General features: G+C 40.3%; 1 protein-coding gene across 1 annotated transcript; it reads right to left on the bottom strand.

Annotated features, from left to right (window-relative positions):
- Positions 1 to 443: 443 nt before the first annotated feature.
- On the bottom strand, positions 444 to 20,702 carry LOC119724062. Its single transcript, XM_038194983.1, has 21 exons — positions 20,612 to 20,702; positions 17,479 to 17,754; positions 16,433 to 16,654; positions 14,317 to 14,457; positions 13,717 to 13,821; positions 13,163 to 13,417; positions 12,571 to 12,727; positions 11,650 to 11,863; positions 10,385 to 10,565; positions 9,533 to 9,838; positions 8,821 to 9,151; positions 8,562 to 8,682; positions 8,215 to 8,379; positions 7,375 to 7,518; positions 6,564 to 6,936; positions 5,890 to 6,083; positions 5,153 to 5,329; positions 4,894 to 5,006; positions 3,823 to 4,085; positions 2,247 to 2,313; positions 444 to 2,053 (listed from the first exon to the last, which is right to left on the bottom strand). Exons 1-21 carry the CDS (start codon positions 20,700 to 20,702, stop codon positions 1,495 to 1,497), a joined length of 4,455 nt encoding a protein of 1,484 aa, XP_038050911.1. The 3' UTR covers positions 444 to 1,494.
- Positions 20,703 to 23,820: the final 3,118 nt, after the last annotated feature.

Genomic DNA, 23,820 nt, shown 5'->3' with positions numbered 1-23,820 from the left:
CCTTCCTTGATTGATTGTGACTGGATTAATGCAAGTCAAATTGGTGACGGGAATTAATTATGCAGAGTTAAGCCCGGTTCATACTTCATGCGAAAGCGAATGCGAAGCGAATTTGACGTCATAAAAAAATTCGTTGCGAAATTCACCCGAGTTGAAATATGTTCAACTTTTAAGAATTCGCAGCGCGAATACTTGCCACGACGTCACAAATTCGCGTTCGCTTTCGCTTTCGCGCAGAGTATGAACCGGGCTTCATGCAGAAACCCGGTGGACAGAGTTGTAGTAACGTTGAATACACTGATGGCTGCTGCAAGTTTATGGAATAAAGATTTCTCAAAAGAATGTCTAAAGCCCGGTTCGTGCTCGGCGCGAATGCAAATGCGAAGCGAATTTGACGTCAAGAAACGTTCGCTGCCAAATTCGCCCGAGTTGAAATGCGTTCAACTTTACGAATTTGCAGCGCGAATACTTGCCATGACGCCAATTCGCGTTCGCTTTCGCGCCGAGTACGAACCGGGCTTAATGATCTGAAGTTCTGAGGTTTGGCAGGTTGGTCGATTGACGGAAGGAAGATAATGGTTCAGTAGTTTGGAAGAAAGGTTTCACAACGGAAGGTTTGCGGAAATAAAATACAAAATAAACGATCATGAGCATTTCTATAATACATGAAGTCTGTGTAAGAATGCTAATTATTTGGGGAAGTCAGCACCAGAATGAAAAACTTATCATACAGAGAATAACACTTTTCACCTAAGAAAACTTGCAGTAAACACATTAATCCCAATGCAAAATTGTTTGGCCAAGTTGTGACACTATAAAAGCACCAACAAAATTCTAGACAGATGTGCTTCGCAAACTGCATGTACAGGTCAGTACAAGCCAAATCTACACACTGCATGTTGATGATCTATATGTACTGACGTTTCTGAAACGTGATTCGAAAATCGAACCAAAAAGTCACAACTTCTATTTACTACGCTGGGGAATGATGAGCTATAAACTCTTGATTTGACTAGGATATTACATGTAACTAACTGGAGACGACTTGCGTTAACTTATGGAAAAGTTGGGATTATTTGGAGGAAAAGATCACTGCTCTTTAACGTTGGTTCAATATGTAAACCAGACTACATAAACTTGAAGGCCCCTAATAATGGGAAAAATTTGAATGAAGCATCCAACATTATAGCACTCTGTGTATAGCATATTCATGCTACTACTTTGAATTGTGGCGCCATCCTAAAAGAAAACAAATGCACAAAGAGCAAATGAAGCACCTTTAAAGAAACACACAGCAAATCATGTATCCCTTTAAGGAACAGCGTTAACTTTTTATCTAGCACTTTTGCTCCGAACAAAATGACCTCTGTGTTTTAATTTTGTTTTAATTTTAAAAAGTCTTTAAAACATGTCAAATGCTGTACCGCTTCACTACTACTACTGAATTCTGAATATCATTAACCTCAAACCATAAAGCTTTGGAAATGTAATGGATTAAAGATATGTAGTCTCGGCTGTTTCGGGGCTGTTGGGAGCACCGTTATCCTTTTCGTATTTTTCTGAGAGTATGCTGTCGTCAGTGAGTTCATTTGAACCTGGCTCTTTATCTTCTTCTGGGTTGCTGATGACCTTGCTGACTGAGGAAGCGGTGGTCGCGTTGGCATCGACCCGGTTTCGTCCTCGCAGGCGGGCCATCACAGACGCGCGGATCTTCTCCTGGCGCACGACAAACAGAAGGAAGATGAACAGGCCCTGGAGGGAGTTGCAGACGGCAAAGATGACCTGGAAGGCGAAGCTGGAAGCCTCGAAGATGGACAGCAGACCGAAGACCCAAGTCATGCCAAGCAGTAACGAGACGGCGGCAATGTTCTGCAGGCGCTTCATGGTCGTGCCTTGCTTCTTCTTGCTCGTGTTGGCGGTGCTCTGGAGTGTCTTGTCTCTGCACAGGAACTTGCGCGAGATCAGCACGAAGATAACGGCGTTAAAAAGGAAGACCAGTCCTATGATAAGCAGCTGACCGAAAAAGAAAGCAGCTCCGGGCTTCAAGAAGCAACTGCGAAGAAACATTTGTATCAATGAATTTTAATGAGCAGCTCAGCAAAGGCCCTCATTGCTAAGCCACTATCTGAAATCGGAGACCTTTCCTTTGATCTTGCAATGAAAGAAGGCACGGCAAAGCAAAATTCCATCGTCAAATAAAGACTGCTGTAAAATTACTTTGTGTAATATTCCAAGTAGGGACTGACCTGTATTCATTGTCATACACTGTATAATCTACTGCCAGTATCACATCAATGACGAGCGATGGAAGACCTGAAATTTAAAAAAAAATGAAAATGTTAAATGTAAAACAGATACACCATGTAGTCACATTGACAGCAAACTCAGACTTCGACATGTGATTTGACTCAGATCTGAAACCAGCGAATTGGGACTCAGACTTGAACCAAGTGACTCGTGACACGGACTCGGAATCAAATCAAGTGACTCGGGGCTTGGACTCAGAATAAACAAAGTGAATAAGCATACAGACTCAAACCATGTGACTCAATACTTAAGACTCAGAATCAACCATGTCTCAGACTCGGAATCAAACCAACTGACTTGAGACATGGACTCATCAGGGTTGAGCCAAGTGACTTGGGACTCGGATTAGGTCAAAATGACTTGTGACTCGGTCCTTGCCTTAGCCGGTACCATCTGACCAAATTCAGACTACTAAGACTTGAACCAGGTGTTTGATCAGGACTGGGACCAGACCAAGGGAATCGTAGCGGTGGCTCATCAGGGTCGAAATTGTATCAAGCAATTAAGACTGGGACTCAGATTTGAGCCAACTGACTTGAGCCTCAGACTTGAACCAAGTGACTTGGGACTCAGACTAGAACCAAGTGACTTGGGACTCAGACTAGAACCAAGTGACTTGGGACTCAGACTAGACCAATGTGACTTGGGACTCAGACTAGAACCAAGTGACTTAGGACTCAGACTTGAACCAAATGACTTGAGACTCAGACTATAGAACCACATGACTTGGGACTCAGACTAGAACCACGTGACTTGGGACTCAGACTAGAACCAAGTGACTTGGGACTCAGACTAGAACCAAGTGACTTGGGATTCAGACTAGACCCACGTGACTTGGGAATCAGACTAGAACCAAGTGACTTGAGACTCAGACTAGACCCACGAGAATTGGGACTCAGACTAGAACCAAGTGACTTGGGACTCAGACTAAAACAAAGTGACTTGGGACTCAGACTAGAACCAAGTGACTTGGAACTCGGACAAGAACCACGTGACTTGGGGCTCGGACTTGAACCGAGTGACTTGAGACTTAGACGCGAACCATGTGACTCGTGACTCAGACTTGGAATCGAACCAACTGACTTGAGACCTGAAATCATACTTGAACAAAGTGACTTGTGACTTAGACTGGCACCCAGTGACTCGTTACTCAAGACTCAGATTTAACCACATGACTTATGACTCAGACTCTGACTCAGAATCAAACCGACTGACTCGAGACCTGTACTCAGGCTTGAACAAAGTGACTTGGGATGAGAGTGGGACTAAGTGACTCGTGACTGAGACTCAGATTTGACCACATGACTTATGACTCAGACTCTGACTCAGAATCAAACCAACTGACTTGAGACCTGAATTCGGGCTTGAACCTAAGTGACTTGGGACTCACACTGGGACTAAGTGATTCTTAACTCAAGACTCAGAATTGATCCATATGACTTGTGACTTTGACTCCTCAGCTCAAACTTTGTGACTCAACACTTGGACACATATACTGGAACTCTGATTACCTACCCCAAGCAACGACAGACGCCTTGATCATGAAGTGCTCCACGTCGGAATTGAAAACCCTGACCAGCTTGAGGTACATGCTCGCGGCCTCCACGCCCATCCAGGCCATGGACGTCAGCGTGAAGTAGTGCATCAAGACGGCTACCACGATGCAAACCACGCGGGACGATGTCTGCTCTATGCCTGCCACGAAGACCAGGTAGAGACACAGCAGAGACAGTGAGAAGCTAATGAGGATGCGGCTGGGAGTCTTCGATCTCAACGACCTGTATCATCCAACAAGCAATATTTTTTAAATGAATAAAAGTGCTGCGAACTGCTCACTTACTGGATTGACCTGGAATATTTAAATCAACAAATTAGCGGGTCGAACATTTCGATCCTACGCAGGTTTACCTGAGGGCGGCTTACCCATTAGCATAGCAGGCATGTACATGGCGCGTTTACACCACAACGGGGTATCAAAGCGCTTTACAACTGATATTTTTCTTGTTTTAATGGGCAACACTCTTGAAACCTTCTCAACTCCCTATGGGAGCACATACGGCCGGTATGCAGCCATTTCGGCGCTACAAATGGCCGTAATCAACCTCTCACAGTAACTAACTCTGCCCTCACAGCAATGAGTGACAAAGTGCCTTGCCCAAGGGCACACGCACCACAACCCCAGGCTGGACTCGAACCCACAACCTGCGAAATTACCCGTAGACCACAAACTTGCTCCAGAACACAAGGTCACGGCACCTCATGATTGTGTTTGACTGAAGAATTGGTAAACCTTCAGAGTTTTCGTGTGGTTTCAGTCACTACAGTGAGTAATATGTTGTTTCAGGCAATACAGTGAACAGGCAGGGCAGTTTTCATGAGTAATAGGCCGAATTTACTGTTAAGATGCGATTGCCAAAACAGTCCAGCTAGAACCTTACAATTTCTGAGTTAACAATCATAACTCACTTGCACGCTCGCTTTTTTTTTTAAACAGTCGTCTTAGGTAAATACAATGCTTTTCATTGCAATGACTTGTGACTGACTGAATACCTGCTCAATAAATAAAAGCATTTTCTAACAAATTACCTTAATGATGAGTATATGACAATGGTGATGACTAGAGCCACGATGGACACAATACATCCAGCTTTGCTGATAATATCCAGAGCCAAACTGGTGAACTTTTTGCCATGGATATTCTGCAATAAGAAAGAAAAGAAGTTGACTAATTATTCGGGGAAACCAGAAGATTGTTAGGTACAATAGTCTTGTGGATACCAACGTCTCAAATACTGTGCTTGACATTTACTTTGCTTGTTTCTCTATCTCCTATTCGAAGGCTTACCACAAGTACGGCAAAATTAGTCGCATGGTCACACAGGCAAACTATTCTCCCATTGGTCAGTTGGTCTGTCCTGCAACCTTCAGGTGACCAATCACCGATGCCGTCACGAAGAATGAAATCCCAGAAGACGCATGTCTCCGTCTGCTCGGTGCTCTCCATTGGACTCAACACCTGTATCTGCGGTATTGGAATTTCAATGACAATGTACTCATTTATCCCCCAGCGCAGTGATTAAGTTTTCCTATAGATGCCAGTGCTTTATAAGCTTTTATTATTTAATTATTATGAAGAAGGATCAAAGAAAAATGGCGTCAACCACAATAAGGCCAGTTTTTTTGCGCTACAAGTCACAGATGTTAAGTTATTGAACACGTATACCACACGTGGTAACTCATGCAACTATTTATTCAATTATTCAATCATCGATTTTCCTTGATATGCTTAGTGCTTACAGCTTTTACCGTTTACTGCACTGATCCTAAGCATACAAACCGTGGAACCCTTCTGATATGATCAATCTAAATAATATTCCACCAAGTCAATAGTTTATGATCGGCTGTTTACTGTCTTCACATACAAACTAACTTTAGGCAGAACTAAGAAAGGCGCCTTGTTTGTAATATTTCCTGCCGGTTAGAGGGCAACACAACAAAAGCAAAAACAGGACTACTGCCGAAGTATATTTTAACTGTGAGGAAAGCAAGTTACAAGACAGCACGACACATTTGAGATCTTACAGGTTTTAAATGAAAGGCAATGACAACTGGACTGTCATATGGGAGATCACTGATGCTGACATTAGGTACACTGGCAGAGATGATACGACTGGCGATGGCGGTGGGGAACTCCGTTGACGAGGCGTTGTCCGCTTGCTGGGAGTGGAAGAGATTATTGTTCCCATACATGACGAAGCTGATGGGTACAGCACTGCCTGTTTAATAAGACAGATGGAACGAAGTGCAAATTTATTAATTCAAACAATAAATTCTTAAATAAAAAGACAATGCAAGCTTTGTAAATCTGGTCCAACGGCCCACAACATTACCAACTGAATCAAAATGGCTATTCACTGGAAGTCTTTTCATGCATTGGTGTTCGCAATGGGCAAGACTTAGCCCTTTCATTGGCGTTACAGGTAAACCTAAACAATAGCACTGCCCGGCTAACAAGTGAGAGTCGGTGAGTCAGTCACTGAGTTGCGAAAAGGGCGTTAATTAGCTTGCCCTCTTGGAACAGCCATTCAGCTCATAAACCACAGCAAAGTTGCCACAAACTCATACGAAATACAGAAAACGTGCCTGGTTGTTGATTTCTCCTTGATTTTTTTTATTCATCCCTGCTTTTTCAATTGTTTCGAACATAGTATGCAATGTTTGCCGTGAAACATTTCACTGTCACCGCTTATACCTACCTGTGGGAAATAGTTTCAGTATTTCCTCCGGAAGTTTGATGGATACTTCTACTTTGACCAAGGGGATGTCCCCGTCAGAACCACGGAAGACACCTATATCCTCATCAGCCAATGACTCGCTTCCACCGCCTCCAGAAAGAGCAGCGAACACTACCCCGTTGAGCAGAGCACCAGCGTTGAAGTGACTCGCAACGACCGCCACGCTGGTCGTGACCGCGCTGATGTTTTTCCCCGCCGCCAGGACGTTCCATATCTGCCTCTCCAGGGCGCGGACAACACGGGACGAAGAGTTGGCCGCGCTTTCCGAATCGTTGAATTCTCGGGTGTCCACTTGCAGGAGGTTGTTCACGACAATGATGACATTCGCCGTGACCTGAGTGATATTTGGTTCAAAGCGATATTCTTATATATGCCCTTAAAGAAATTTTGGGTGCTTGGCCATCTTTATTTTGTCCCTATTTACGAAGTCTTTAACACAAAGAGCAAACTGAATGAATACAAATTTGAATACACTTTTACATGGGTTCAAAGTATATTTTGTCACAATTAATGGGGAATAAATAACAGAGGACAAGGGATCAGGGCTGGCCTGGATAGTTGGTAGAGAGTCCCAGTACAGTGTTCCGGAGGTCATAATAACTTTGTTCAATTTTATAATAAGGCCCAAATTTTTTAATTTGTCAGTTGTGTACAATAACATGCATATGCGCACAATTTATTTATTAACTTTGCTCTGTTTAAACTTTCCCAGGGATTTTAAAAGATGGTTGTCTTGTGATTTAAAAACAAAATATGCAAATGAATAACTCACTTCCGGGGACGTATCTTGAGAGTTGACAATGTCATCAAGCTGGTCCGCTATTTGATCGAAGGCGCCGGCGTCGATTGAGGAAGTATCGTTGGATTGCGATACAAGATCTTCTGCAGCTTCGTCCACGGTGTTCATGGGACTTGTCTGCAATGATTAAGTAACTCTTTCAAACCATCAGCGCCTGTACTAGATTGTATTACATTGTATTTCTTCAGGGATAAATCCACAAAACCATACAGTGGTGAGGAAGATTGGGGCAGTAAAGGGAGTAATAGGCTGGGCGGTTTGAGGTGGTACACTGCTAAAACTACAGTGTTAAATTTACACCATAGGTATCTATATAGGACCATCTGGTGTTAAATTTTACTGGTGTTGTCCTATATAGATACCGAATGGTGTTAAATTAACACTACAGTTTCTGCAGTGTACATGGACTCCTGGTTAAGCAACACTCTTTCACGCCGTGCCGCTTTACTGGTAAAATATAAACAGAAATTGCTCATTGTATCTGAAGATCAAGTTATACCAAAATAAATGTTATGTCCAGTGCTGACATGGTTTTAGCACCGCAAGTGCCAGGCAGTCCATGCACATTGTTTCCGACACTGAACTTAAACTTAAACTTAACTTTCCGATAGCAAAAAAAGACTGTTCCCAAAATCCTTCAAAACTTAAAGAAGTCGATAAAATTTCACTAATTACTGAGATATTGTGTTCCTTTATATCCTTATTTGGGTGATATCTTGTTCAAACGCAAGCTTTACGATTAACAAGTGAACTGAAGTTAAAGCTTAGTTTAGTTTGTGAGAATGGTTATTTATATACTCCCCTAACACCTACTTTAAATGTCTGGGAAGTTACAAGTCCAGCGTGGTTGGTGACCGTCAGTGTGATGAAGTACTCAAAGGCACGGTCGTCAACGACGAACGAAGAGTTGTAGTTTTTGGCGTAGCAGTCACCAATTGGGACACAAAGGCAGGTTGCAGGGTTGCAGCCCTCAGGATCCTGAAAAATTACAGAAATATTTCCAGGTTTGTAACAAAAATACAATATTAATTTTTTACATGCCTAGCTGTTTCCATGAACTTGTTTTTGGAAACTCTAAATAGAAAGGTTAATCCAATTTGCTGTAACATTTACAAGTCAAGACTGTTTCAATACAAGGCCAGTCCTCATCTTGTTCTTACAATATGTTCAACTGGAGTTGTTTCACTGACGTGTTCCATCTCGGTGCCGTTATCGACGTGAAAGAGTCGCCATTTGACAGTGTTTGCACCGCTGTGTTCATCAAAAGTCGTACACTCCACGCTGCAATGAAAAAAACAGAAGCTTTGGTTTATAGCAAGTCTTTTATGGCTGAAATTCAAAAAAGAGAAAAAAATAACACATAGTATTAGTTTGATTTTGTAGTTTTCACAGCTTAGGTGGGGAAGTTTAGACTCTTACCTTATACCCGACAAACCAGGTATGAGCTTGAAATCTTGAATCGTCGGAGGGGATGAATCAGCGTGAACTAACACACTGTCCCTCACAAAGTGGCCAGCAATGTCCCTGGCCTCTACCCAGAACCGAATGGAATCACCGTCCACTAGGGCCAGGTTGTAGGTCGCCTGTGTGTTTGTGGCTTCATTACTCCAATTGTCCGAGTTGTCATCACTCACGTTGACGGTGGTCCTTCCACCGCTGTGGTCGATGTCGTAAAAGACACGGAACTCCGTCACTCCGAGGGCATTGGGAACCGCGGCACGACCACGTTGGCCAAAGTTCTGGTCATAATCTAGGAGTGGAAAGGCATCAGTATGATTCTTCACAATGTTTTTTGCCTTCTTACACTCTTGTCTACTGTACTCCATGAGAGTTCTGAGTTTGTGTAATGATAAGCTACTGACAATCTAAAGCATTGTGTATCTCTTTTGAAAAGAGGTGTGGTTTTGAAGAGAAGTAGATAACTCACACATAAATTGCTGAAGTCTCAAACAGTAACATGTTTTCCTGACGATAAATGGCATAGTAGGCCTTCACTGTTTGGAATGGCATGAATTTTATTTTTGAGTTTTCTGATTCTCCTAAGATCTTCTCAAAATCTCATAAAGTGATAGCTGCTACTGCTGAAAAAGGTCTGTTTATAATTGGTATCTCATCGAGCCTAATTAATTACCATCGTCAATAGTTGCATTGACATAAGACCCGATGGGTTTCAAAAATCCTTGATTCAGGTGATGAATATTGATGAATCTGTTTGTCCAATCAAGAACTACTGATGTCATCCCTCCGCTGGAGTCTAGGTCAATCAACCACTCGTAGTCGGTTTCTTCAGTCGCTGAAAGTAATCGCACAGATGCGTTGTTCTGCATAGTCACATCATCAGGATCGTCGTCGAAGAATACAAAACGTCTGCTGAGTCTGAAGTTACCAGCGTTGTCGACAGTGGTGAGGACGATGGAGTATACACCTGTGGATACACCTGTGGATATGAAATGAGAGCATTTTGTAAGAAATATTGGGGAAAGGCTAAAATATTGGCGCATTGGAGCAGGAATCATCAATTACCTCATGTGACGTTTTTTGTCATCGATACTCCAACTTGATGTCATAATATAGGACAAGAAGTAGTATGGATTACAATTAGCCTGATTCAGCAGGAACTATCATAAAAAATGTTCTGAGTAAGTTCTTTCTAAAAGTTTCAAGTTATTTGGAAGAAAAAATTGGTAAACGGGTCATATACATGAGATGACATCAAATCAATATTGAGTGATAAATAATTGACGGGTAATTTTCGCCATCCCAACAACACTTATGGGATAAGCATTGTAAAGTATCAATTTGAACGTACATATCCCCGATCACATTCGGAAAGAAATGTTCAACATATATCAGATTACATGATCAAAAGTTGATGGAATGATCCGACAGAATGGCAGATGAGCTGATGCAACTCTGCTCCAGCAAATATTAAATAACATGTCCATCAAAAAACAAGTACTAATTTTAATCCAACAAAACCTACCATCATGACGTAAAGTGACATTCTGACTGGAGTTGGTAACTCCGGAATAAACGGCAGGGATGTCCAAGATTTCTGTCATCTCGTTGCCATGGTTTCCCGATAGCTGTCGCACTTCCAGATTGTACTCTTTAATACCAGCTAGATCGTCGGCCCAGCCTCGCCAAGTGATCGTCATTGTTGCCTGAAGTGTAAAGAGATTCCAAATTAAAGATGTTTTTCAACTATCTCTTGTCTCTCAACAACTTTGATGAAATGGTCAATTTCACAAAGATCAGTTGAACCTATTACTCCCTGCAGCACCTGGAATTCCCCCGAGCACTCTATGGTTTTATTGATCCATCCATGAATTAACCTTTAGCACTTGTATAAAATTGTATTACATTGTCTTAACTCCTCCATAAATCAATAACACCACAGATAGCTGTACGTGGCTGTTTGAGGCGGTGTGAGGTGTTAACTCATTACAATGCATTGCAGGTACTAATGGGATAACTTTCATATATTATGTAAATTAATGCACATTTCTTTTAACATTTCCAAATTAATTTGAATCGTTTTTTTTAACAAGATATCTAGAGAACTGCTTTTGTAGCTGATGGAAATAATGGAAAAGGTTATTTTTAACACTTGAAAAGAGAGGTTGACGAATTATTCTCACGTTCTGAATGCTAGTCACGACAATAATTAATTTTTTGACCTTTTCAATGTTTAAAAAAAATGTTATAAAATGATTAAAACCTTTAAAAGATAACAGGAACAGAGTGCCCATTCCTCTTTCGTTAGCGATTGGGCCAGACTCATATACTGCTGTAGGGGGATCGCCACACCCCCTCCACAGCAGCGAGTCTGTTACCTTCCCAACATTGAACAATGCCGGTACCCATTTAACACCTGGGTTGAGAGGAGTAATTGAGGTAAAGCGCCTCACTCAAGGGCACAACACGCATGGCCACGGCGGGGCTCGAACCAACAACCTCACGATCATGAATCCTTTGCTCCACCGATAGACCATACCAGACCATACCGTGCTTTAAAACCTTTCTATGCTTTTTGTTTACTTTGTGGCCTGATTTGCTGCCAACATACAAACAACAATAAGCCTCTGTACTAATGACGTCACGCTTTGTTTACATGTGCACTTTTCTATGGAGCCAGTGGGGTCCACGGTCCACTGAGCGCCATAGGAAAGCGCACACGTAAACAAAGTGTGACGTCATTAGTACAATGTACAGAGGATTATTAGATCAACCTAAAACTCAACCAACCTGTGATGTGACGTCACTTCCCGCATTCAGCATGGTGGTTCGACATCCACTGCCGACGTCCACACAGTGGTGGGGGTCAACAAAGTCAAAGGTGAAAGTTGAATACCCAGACACTGTCTGTCCATTATAGTAGCGTGTGATGATGGTATTGTTAGAGTCTCTGTCGTAGAGATTCAGATACCCGCCATTGGTTGAGTGTACATCATATCTTAGTCTGTAAGAAACAAAAATAGTTTGGAGATATCAAGCATTACAGAAAATAATTTCCTAAACTGAAATCTTCTTTTCAATTCATGGCTTACATTTTCTCGAGGAATTTTTCTGTGTTCTAAGTTGAGTAGAGAAATGTTGATGCTTACACCTTTAAAGAACTACTTACTCTTTCAGGAGGTGACAAAAACCTGTCTGAACTTATAAGGTAGTGTAGCGTAAGCTAAATTTGTCCTCCAAATTTAGCAAAACGCAGGAAAAATGGACACACACAGGATTTCCAATTCCAGAATATCGAAACTCCACAATTGCTGATTCCCAGCAAAGAAAACACACAGTCTGAACAAATGTATACAATTGTAACAACTTTACCCATCCCTGGAATCTAGCCAAGTCCTAACCGCTCAAGTGAACAAAAGAATCCCACTTAAGTAACCTGCAGTGCCTATTTCCGGAACGCGCGCTAGCCAGACCCAAAAACAGGTCAGGTGCGCGCCGCCGCTTCGGAGCCCCTGGCCCTCCGCCGGAGCCCTAGCTCAAGAAAGCAATGACAACAAAAGTGCTGCATAAACTGTCCGTTACAGTAGTATATGCAGCATAAATATTAGGTCCACTTTTTCCAGTCCCTATATTATATCTGACATCTATGATTTGTAATTTTCTGTTTAATATCGAACACGACTCCCTCGTTATAAGCTGGTGCAGACTTACACATCTCCTGTGACTGGGGTCCAGCTACTGTAGTTCACGTTGAATGTGTGCTCACACACAACTAGGATTGCAGCCGGGTTGTCTGGACTAAAATACACTCCATCTGTGGTTGTTGAGCAGTTCTGTTCGGCTATCGAATATGTCAATGTTGTACTTCCTTAATTAATGGATAAAATGGTAAAATACCCTGATTATTCAAACGATAATGGACCAAAAAAAGTTAATCTTTTCGAGGTTTTCGAGGTGTAGTGCACAAGGCTGAATCTTGAAGATGCCTTGAAATTAATTGAAGTTGTAGGAGGTATTTTTGTCTTAAATTACCAGAAACAAAATATGCGCAATTAAATAAAAAATACAATGAATAACAAACAATATATTGAAAAGAAATATAAGTTTGCAACTGCTTTTGGTAACTTGCATTTGAAGTATTCGTTACAAGAATGAGTTAATGAGAAATTTTAAAGGGAAGGTACGCTGACCCAGAAGCAGCACGCAAAAATAACCTACGTCCGACTGCGATTGGGTCAATTTAAAAGTATACCATCCACCACCAACCCAAACTTTCACTGTAAATAATGGAGTTTGAACTCACGATTAACATAAGCTTCAACTCTTGCCCACACAACACCCAGGCTAACGTTATGGATGTACGGATGTCCACCAGCGGAAGAGTTTGGAAGTCCAACAGGTTGATAGGAGCTTTCCCAATATATCTTGATGCGTGCGAAGTCTCGTACGTTGGTGTAGACGGTGTCCGTACTACCATTGACCACGGGGGATTCTAGTGTTGTCGACCCTTCGAGGGTGGCACTGTGCTCTGATAGGACTGGTGCTTGACCGCTGCCCACTTTATTCATGAGAAAGTATTCAAAGTCTTCAAAATGAATACTGCATTTGTATTGAATCATTAGGGTAGATGTTGTAACAAACATCTAAGCTTCTATTGTGACATGTTATCAACATTGCAAATAAAAGGCAACGTATATACCGTAAGTTAACCGATAAGGTAATTATGGAGGAATGTTTTTATTCATAATGAATGTGATCGAGATCTGATTGGCTACAACCACATCTTCTGAAGTCTAAAACAATGGAGCGAACGAAAACATAAAAGTTTCGTGGATATAATGGGCCTAATAAACTTACAGGTCATGCAGTCTGGTCCCAAGAATCCACTGCTGCATGCGCAGTTGGCGTCTGTGCAGGAGCCTGGGTAACAGGCGTTGCTGTCTTTCCTCCATGAACATTGCTCTGATAAACAGAATCAAGAAACACTTAATATCAGAGTCTCATATAGCGTACGTATCTACCAACAATTGGGTACTCAAGGCGCTGGAAATTATGTCTTTTAATAAAGAAAGGTAAATAAAGTTTATGAGAAATATGAGACCATTATGTAGCATCTTATAGGGGTTTACAAGGTGCTGCGGCGCATATTGCAGCCACTGCCAGAAACACCGGGGCAAACCCCTTCAAACTTGGACATTGATGAATTGAGCTCTCAAACGGTTGACCATTGCACATACTCACTGTCCTAGCCCCACTAGTGTGGCCGCGGTATGCTGCGCCACAGAGGTTCAGCGCAGCATACCGCGGCCACACTAGTGGGGCTATCACTGTCCATAAATGGCAAATTACCTATCAAATGTGGGTTGTCCCAATGCACAGTTCCCGTCATCAAAATAAATATCTACAGTTAGTGAACATTATGTTTACTCAGATTCAGTCCTAAATCCAACTACTTACTTCTGCACTCGTTTCCATTATTGACGCTTGAGTAGGCTGCCCCATTGGAACCATAGTCTCCATCACACTGGTCACATTGCTGGTCAGTGGCAGTGGTGCAATTTAACTGGCCAGCAACACAGTGCGATATTGATGTACACGCTAAAAGAAAAAGACACATGACGAGAGATGTAGAAAAGGGTATCAAGTGTGTGTTCGGTTTCGAAAAATGATGCCTTGTGGAAATCCGGGTATTAAACGACACAGAATAATTGCAAAGGTCTCCACAAGGCCCTTCTTAGGGTGAATAGGTCGAAATAGATGAATGGATTTTACTAAAAAAAACTAGGAATGGAAAGATTTCCATATCTGGCCATCACGAATGTTTCCCTTCATGATCTATCAGCCATCAGAAAGCGATAATTTGTCCTAAAAAGTCAAATTTTGCAGGGAACAATATTAAAGTACTTACTGAGAAAACACTTGCAAATTTTCAGACCAGTCTCATAGGGTTTGTGCACAGGGTGACAAGTGATAGCCAGATATGGAAATCTTTCCTTAGGAATTTCCAAGGTATACTTATGTGTCGTAAATTGCTGTATTTTATATAAGGGATATTTGGTCAGAATTTCAACCCAGGATTTGGTTTAAATATGAGCATTTTTAAAATAGCTTCCGAGCCTCTTACGATTTTGTACAGGAGAGCAAAGCGATGTCTCCACAAGGATACAAATTTGAGTAGGCCTATGTGATTCACCCGAATGTGCAAAAGCCTTGGTCCCACCTGATACTACGCTTCAATGGTGGCATGTGTATGTAAAACACTCATATTGAAAACAAACTAAAAATTCCCATCTGTATTACCTCCACAGTATGCCGCAAGAGTAATTCTATGTACGTACCACTCAGCCTGTTTTATATTTAAATCAATTGTTAAGTGCTTGGGAAACATAGGGAGAACATCACAGTGTAGGGGATATCTAAATATAATTAATTGTCAGTTGTCATCAAAATAAACAACTGTGTTTAATAACAACTTCGTTAAAGTAAGACAACTGGTAGTTTCTATCTGGTCTAATGTAGTTTTAAAACAACGCCAAATTTGGCTTGGGTGTGCGGTAATTTACTCGTATATGCCCAAAAAATGTTCAATTCAAAGTGTATCCCAAACAATAAATGAAGTAAAACTTAATGAAATTCATGGATGACTGGTCATTCTATTTAGTGCATCACAACCCAACAGGAATTGTGAGCTCTTCCTGTCACATATAAAAGAATTACGGGGAGTAAAACAGAAAGCCGAATCCCATTCAGTAGTAGGTTATATAACCATGAAAATGCAAATCATGAGTACAATGGAAAAAGCACTGAAGCCTGAACACCCAAGACATCAGGAGAAACGTGCATATGTACAGCTTCATTGATTGTTGTGCCTGCAACAAGACAGCGGCAGCGCCGCGGCAGCGGCCATTTTGTTCTTGATAGACAGAATCATTTTTTTTCCCGCCACCGCCCCAACGTTCACTAACAAAAAGTTACTACAATCAAAATCACCCGGGGGTAGGGGTTCAGTTAACACGGTGTAGATTTACAACAAGTAGCAAAGTATAGAGATGAAAGATTAGAAAGATTTAAGTTAATTATTCGAGTTGCATTATATGAGATTAAAGTGAATGATGGATAAAGGTTAAACTAAAATAGTATCAATAAAACTAACGACAATAATAACTTGAATTAAAACGTTTGGTAGTTAACAAAGCAACGTCAACAGGTTTTTAACCAATTAAAATTGTCATCTGATATTTTCTAACTATCGAGATGACAGTAAACCAATGATAGTGACCAAGCAACAAATGTCAATAATCTTATAAATCAGATTAGGCCTAAATGATGTATTTATTCTATGTATTTAAAAAGCTGAAGCAAAAGATGTGATAACTTTAATTTATTAATATAGTAAAAGTTGATCCATTTTAAGAATTATACAACGATGAAAAGGACGACTTCTTAACCCCAAAGTCATACTGTAATTCAAAATGACGTATTTGGTATTAAATGACCAAGAGAGACATAAATAGGATTTAAATACGCTGTGGTTCGGGACTAAAACTATAGCCCTCTGAATTATAATATTTACCTCGGCAGTTGGCGTAGGAAGGGTCCCATGAAGACGGGTCGCCTGTAACACATGTGACAATTGGGGGCTGGACTGGAAAATAGTAACCGCTGTCGCAGGTATACCGTAAACGGGCATCCACATACTCAAGGTTACCCAGGTCATAATTGTAAGGACGGTATTCTACGTGGTATGATCCATGACTTGGTTGCTTATAAGGATTGGAGCACACGCCACTAGATACTAGAGTTAAGAACAAAATGTGAGGGATGAGTGAAACTGTTTACCAAATAATTTTAAATTCATCACAATGTAGAATAAAAAAAATGATATTAAATGACATCGATGAAAAAGAAGTAAAACTAATAATTTCTCAGAGAGAAAAAAAAAGAGAATTTTGGGAAAAAGGACTCTTTCCAAGATAGGCAAATGCGAAGGGCGGGGGGGGGGGGGTGAATATGATATACCCCTCTCCAATCCGCTTCCACCAGATTAGTCCCGTAAGGTTGCAGGTTCAAGTCCCACAGTAGCATTTGAGATTGTTAATTGTTAATTGTTATCATTCGGTTATGTCCATGGAAGCTTTATTGTATACTTCGATACCAGACTGTAGGCCTAGTGTGAAGTTGTTAGTTGTTATGGCAAGTGGATTGGATTCAGAGTCTGAAGGTTGCATGTTCAAGTCCTAAAGTGGGTTTTAAAATTGTAATATATTTTTTTTAATACTTTTAAGGCGAATGCAAACAAACAGACAGCAATGGAATGACATTAGTTGGACATACACGCTCGACCTCTCCATTCTGACTTTCAATTCAATTCAATTCAATTCAATTCAATTCATTTCAATTCAATTTAAAGGAATTCAATTTAACTTGATTAGCCCTTATATGCAGGAAATTTCGTGTGACCTTTTACATCACACACAGTAATTGGTACTTTAACAATTTCAGTGTCTGACTTCGAAATGACTGATGTCATCTTGACACAGCGGCTTAGCTGCATGTCAGCTAGCATTTCACGTTTTATTAACAACCAGCTTGTGAAATCAGGCATGGGTCACGTCTTACCTCTGTATACTTGAATTAGATTTAATCCACCACAGGTCTGACCGGCGTTTCCTTCACACGTCATATTGCAGCCATATCCATTTCCATGCCTCGAATAGACATCATCTCCACAGTAGCACTCGTTACCAGACTCCAGTCCCATGAAACGATACGACTTGCGTGAACAGTTAGCAATGCACCACTCCCAAGACTGGGCACTCACATCCGTCCAATGATCTCCCTGTAGTGCACGATCGTCACTTTTGTCCACATAGCACCCTAGATAACCAGGTTGCCCTAAAATCACAGAAATAAAGGATGAACATTCAGTTGAATTCCTGTATAAGGATTTTAATTCTTTTAAGGGTGCCGTGTTTGGGAGCCTGCTTAAGTTGTGATCAATTTCTGGGCCTTAAATTCAACTTTGAGATTAAAGGATGTGCTTCAACTATTAAAACATTCAAATTCAAATTTTCCAATTGTGTGTTTTATTTTAATGATATAATTTGATTTTTGTTATTGGGGGTATATACATTGGGCAATATATAGTCTATAAATGCGAAAAATAGCCACATCAAAAATTACATCAGACAAAGTACAGGAACAGATAGCGCTTTCAAGGACCAACAACTGCACATAAACTTGAATTCATAACTCACATCTAACAATTGCGCATTTGTTAAAACCTGTTTTGCCGTAAAATACATTTTTCAAAAAACAGCAAGGACGTGACATGACTTATTATGCAGCATAAAGGGAGGTTGTTGGTTACCAACATAAAAGGCGGCGACGATCATTGTGTTCAAAGGCCGCTAGCAGTGGTCGAGGCTTGCAGTCACAGTGCTGTAGCTATGGACATTCCCGAGGGATTGGAATGTTAATGATCAAAATGTAAATCGCCCAAGATTTCTGACTCTTTGGGTCCTAGTTGAAATTAGACTAGACTTCGTGCAGAGCTTTTTGTGGAAACTTCCGGAGAAAAGGATGTCTTCTTTCTTTGAATCAAGTCGTTCCACATGCCCAGAATACCAGTTACCCTTTTGCGCAAACTTGGCCTGGTACAGGTTTTGACCCTTGACAGATTAACAATGAATGCTTAGTCATCCGTGGCCACAGACGCACAATCAAGGTATCACTAGAAAGAGGTCACATTGGCTTTTCACATAATCTTTAACGTATTTGAAAATATTTATTAGATTTTTTATAATTCACATTTACATCTGGGTTTCCTTTTTTTTTTGAAACACACTGTATATAATGATTGCACTTAACATTGACAACCACAATTTTGGAAAATGTACATCTGAATTTGTAAAACATAAATTCAATTTGGCGCTGATTTTGAGAACGACGTATATCCTGTTTTCATTTTCGCAATAACTAGCATTCGATTTCATTTTACATCACTCAAATGAATGAATGACCATAAAGATTCATTTAAAGGATTACAAATATGTGATAAGGCTTTCGGTTTGACGTATGCGTTGCCGATTATTACGAATGCGCAATCCAATTCGAAGAAAATCGGCCTGAACGGGCTGAATTGAACATTCTTTTGCATTTGTTATAGTTTTAATTTGCATATTCTGCATTCAATTTAAATAAAGTATACAGGCCTATACCAATCATGATACACTGAACAGTGATTGACTCATAATTTAATCAATGTATTGTAGGCCTAATTGATAATGTGTTTGTTCTTATATGCGCAAAGGTCTATGGGAAATGAAGGCAAATGAAATGTTAAAATGATGTAAATCTGACCAAAATAAAATCAATCAAAATAATCTTGCAGGCATAGTATTAGGATGGTAAAAGAAACATCACGTGTGATGTTACATGGGATCTGGGTTTAGTTCAATCATCATAAATGTCCAAACATTTAATCATTCAATCAAACATTCCTCACATGTTACTTTTGTTAACACATGAACGAATTTCAATGCTTGACCAGGCATACGATAAATAACACTGTATGGGTAATCAGCTGCACATTTAGCGAAATAGATTGATGATAAATTAAATGAGTATAGAATTGTGGATGTGCCTTCGATTTTGCGCTAAAATGAAATGTCAATATACTAAATTCAGTGCACATTCCAGAAATCGTACGCTGATTTTTTATACAACTGAATACACCTTCATGGAAATAGAATTATCATTTGTTAAATAGAAACAGGGATTTTGAACGCTTATTCTATTTCGCACCAAAACAAATGCTTCTTTTACAAATTCATGCACACATTTTCCAAAATTGTCCGTGAACACCTTTAGTTTCATGATCAGCCATAATAACTAAGACATTCCTCACAATGCCCTGACACATATCAAGTGGTTGTTTACAAAGTCTTCGGGGAGTCATGAAACACAATCAAAATATTTTCTAACAACATTTGAAATGTTAATTATTCCCCATGATCAATAAAAAAATATGTTGAGTCATATTTCATTGTTTGTGTTTCAAGACACTAAATAAAACGAAGGAAAAAGGCGGTTGCCCTTGGCCATTACGTACTGCTATGAACACCGCTAACTCTCCATCAAAAGGTGACCGTTCGATTGTCCGAATCGAAATTAAGACTCAACTGTCCGAATTGACATGCAGCATTGATATTATTGTAAATTCGGACTATATTGAACCAAGTGTGCTTGCTAATTAACACGCAGACTACTGAACCTTGTTTTCGTTTCGGACTATTGAACCTGCGGACCAACTCATACTTTGGACTACCGAACTTCGGACAAATGGACCTTGGGATTATCATGCCTCCCGTTTATGGGAAATTGTGTGTTCGGACCATTAAAACTTGTATAACTGGACCAAAACGGACGGAAGGACCTGATAACGGCGGATCGGGGGGGGGGGGGAGGGGGGGCCAACGGGGCCATGCCCCCCCCAAAAAAAGAACCAATTGTTTTTGTTTTTTTAAAGTGACGTCGCAAAAAAGGCAGCCACTGCGTACACCATCATCTTTTACTCGAAAAAAAATTGAGTAAAGTGGGCAGAAATTTTCTCAGATCGCACCACATCTAAAAGTCTAAGAAAAATAGGGCCCTTCAGCGGGCCCCGAACCCCACGCCGTAAATTTGTGGATCCACTTTTTTGGGGGGAATGTTTTTGCCCCCCCCCCCCCCACAAAAAAATGATTCTCACCTAATACGCTTGGTAGTTGAGCTATCAGCACCAACAGCATCACAAGCATCACGCCGGTCCTTCCTTCGTCTCGTCGGCGTGTTCGCACCATCGTTGTAACATCAATGAAACCAGCTGACCAATAATGGAAATGTAATAACCTCAATCAAATCTTGATATCATGGCGAAGTGCCAAGACATAAACACAAACGAAAAAAGAACGGAAATATAGGAACAAACCAACGCCAATTACTATAGAAGAAACGTGTCCGTTTCAATCTGTATCTGTTTCTCCACACTGAGAAATTGTTTGCTGAAGAATCGAACAATACAGATATAAAGAAACAAACCATCGCCAATTACAATCAAACGAAGAAAGGAAACGCGTCCGTTTCAGACTCTTTTCCAAACTTGTCTGCTATTGCTACATTAATAAGCTGTTTCTACACATTGAGAATTTGCAGGTTAAAGAATCTGAACCAAAAAAACCCAGACATATTTGACACGCGTAAAATTAAACGATTTAAATCAAATTAGGTTTTGCCCTTCACCGACGTTTAAACACTGTATACTCAGTGTGTTACCTCCCGAGTGAAAGTTAGTGCAATTTTTGTAAATACCTCTCCAAAAGTAATGACTACATTTATAAGTAATTACGTGTACTGTTTGTTCCCCCTATCGAAAGTGGCGAGAGTGGGTGTTGGTTCACTGTAAGTTTGATACGTTTGGTTAAATATTGATTCTTACAAAATCGTTTGAAAATTCTCTTCAGCTTGTCCTCATAACTGATACTTTAAACAATATAATAGGGAAACAGTATTGTTTTGGAATTATTATTTGATTGCGTACGTAAAAATAAGAGGAAAACTCATGTTTGAAAAACTTACACGAGATGAATGAAATGTATGCTATGTTGATTGTACAAATAGTTTCGAAGGGTTTTTTTTTTTGCCCTTCTGCTACCAGAAAAGTATACTTTACCTGAAATCTACTCTTCGGCTCATCTCCTATACCTGAAAAGCAGATTTTACCCAGTTTTCCATGTGCTGGCGATCGAAACGTCGTCACCTTCTTTTGCCTTGCTTGAGGAGCAGAAAATCAGATCAAGCGATTCGTCGATTCCATTTTCTGTTACCCGAAAAGCAGACTGTTGACAATTTACACACTTAGTCTGCTTTTCAGGCGCTCGAAAAGCAAATGTTTGAGGTCTATATTATGCGTGGTTTAAATGCTCACAACTAGTTTCTTTGATCTCACGTAGGAGTTCTGCTGATGGGTTCATCACATGAACTCCATGTGATAATTCTGTCGTTATTATAGCCCATACTATAATGCGCTGCAATATCCTGCCAACTTCGGCCCAGGCCTGCATGGGCCTATCGACCGTGGAATGTGGAAAACGGTCGGGCCAAAAAATAGATTTAAGCAAATATTTTCCAAGGGCAAGCTAAGTGCCTGTTCGTGTGTTGGGGTATTATTTGAAGGGGGGCTAGGATGTGTGGGGCGGTATGGTTTTTATTATGGAGAGTTCCAATCAGCACAGATCTCTAGGTTGTCATAACACTGTGAAAAACTTTGAACTTTTTTGTTGACCTTTTTATCAGAACTCGTTTCTCCGCACTCTCGGACAATGATGTTGACTGTTAGTCTATGACGTTAAGCCCCACACATCCTAGCCCCCCTTCAAATAATACACCAACACACGAAGAGGCACTTAGCTTGCCCTTGGAAAATATTTGCTTCAATCTATTTTGTGTGTGTGAATCATCATAATAAAGTACCACAAAAGAAGTAGGGCCCGTAATTGAAACATGAATGACATCTGTTTGTCCTTTTTATAGTGAAAATCTGAGTGCAAAGTTGAAGGCTTGCATCCCAAATTTGGGATACCACTTGATTTCGAATCCAACTTGAAGTAGTGAGTGAGTGTTCAGCAAACCTATTGAAGCACGCCCTCTCTCAATAGAGGGCGGTAGTGTGTTTTATTTAGTGACAGGGAAGGGTGTGAGAATTTCGCCCCCCCCCCCCCCCAATAACCCAGGTATAGGGTGGTGGGTACGAGGGAAAAACAGTATTTTTGAACACTTACAATAAAACACACAAATTCAAATTTCGCTAGGAAGTAATTGGTGAAGAACAAGAAAAGTACGTCTGTAAGATCCTTTGTCTATTTTTTTTTTATATAGACACACTCAGTGGCGTAGCCAAGGGGGGCGTGGGGGGGGGCAAACCTTGTCCCCCCCCCCCCCAGTCGCCCCCACTGAAATTTTGAGTTTCATAAAACTGAAGTTTTGAGAAAAGTAAATTTTGAGAAAGGGAAAATTCCGTCGAAAATCTAAGGTAAAATCGACTAAAAATGTAAGGCTATCCCTTGCATTGTTTTTCACTTTTGGCCAAAAAATGAACTGAAAGTTGATAGAGAGATGATTTAAAAATCTCTTCGGTTTCATTTCAATATTTTGCAATATATGGAGCAGGGTAAAAGACAAAATAACGAAAAGAAATAACAATTAAAAAAAAAACACCTGTAATGCTATGTCACAAACCAAAGTCAGAAAAAGCTCAAAATATGATCCAAACACGTACGTATACCGTTTTAACACATACGCTGCTTATATAAAGACCGAGGAAAAAGTCAAAAACTTTAATCTAACTCCAGTATAATTTTAATGTAAAGCTAGAATCGTTGAATGTCCACAGTGGACAATACAAGTTGTTTACTGATAATTGAAAGAAGATAATTTTGAAACGTCTATCAATTTATATATTTTCTAAATGATACAAAACACTGCAAAAAAAGAAAATCTATATTTGAAACACAAACACTTTTTAAAGCAAAGACAAAATAATAACAAATTAATTGATGACGTCATCGTTATTCATTCCACATTAGGCATACTATTTACATAATCTAACTACCCACCAAGGTTTAAAGGGAATATACATCATTTGCTTTTGCTGTAATTTTCAGAAATGGATGGAATTGGGGGGTTGGAAATATAAAGCAAATATAGTTACACTGACTTTTTGGAGGTTTTGGGTTCGAAAATGCTATAAAAACCAAGAAAAACGATCATTTCCTGTAGTCTGGTTCCCTGACTCCATATAAGAAGAAACAGAGCAGTTTACATACATTGGGGAATTGTAAGGTCAGGGAACCAGTCTAGCTGGCTCGTACCCGTTCATAGGTTTGTAATCGATTGCAAACAAGTGCAATGGTCAATTGGGGC

The sequence above is a fragment of the Patiria miniata genome, unplaced genomic scaffold (genome assembly GCF_015706575.1).
Source record: "Patiria miniata isolate m_02_andy unplaced genomic scaffold, ASM1570657v1 HiC_scaffold_17, whole genome shotgun sequence".
NCBI lineage: Eukaryota > Metazoa > Echinodermata > Asteroidea > Valvatida > Asterinidae > Patiria > Patiria miniata.
The sequence above is the reverse complement of the archived record's forward strand: the minus strand, read 5'-3'. Positions and strand labels throughout refer to the sequence as shown.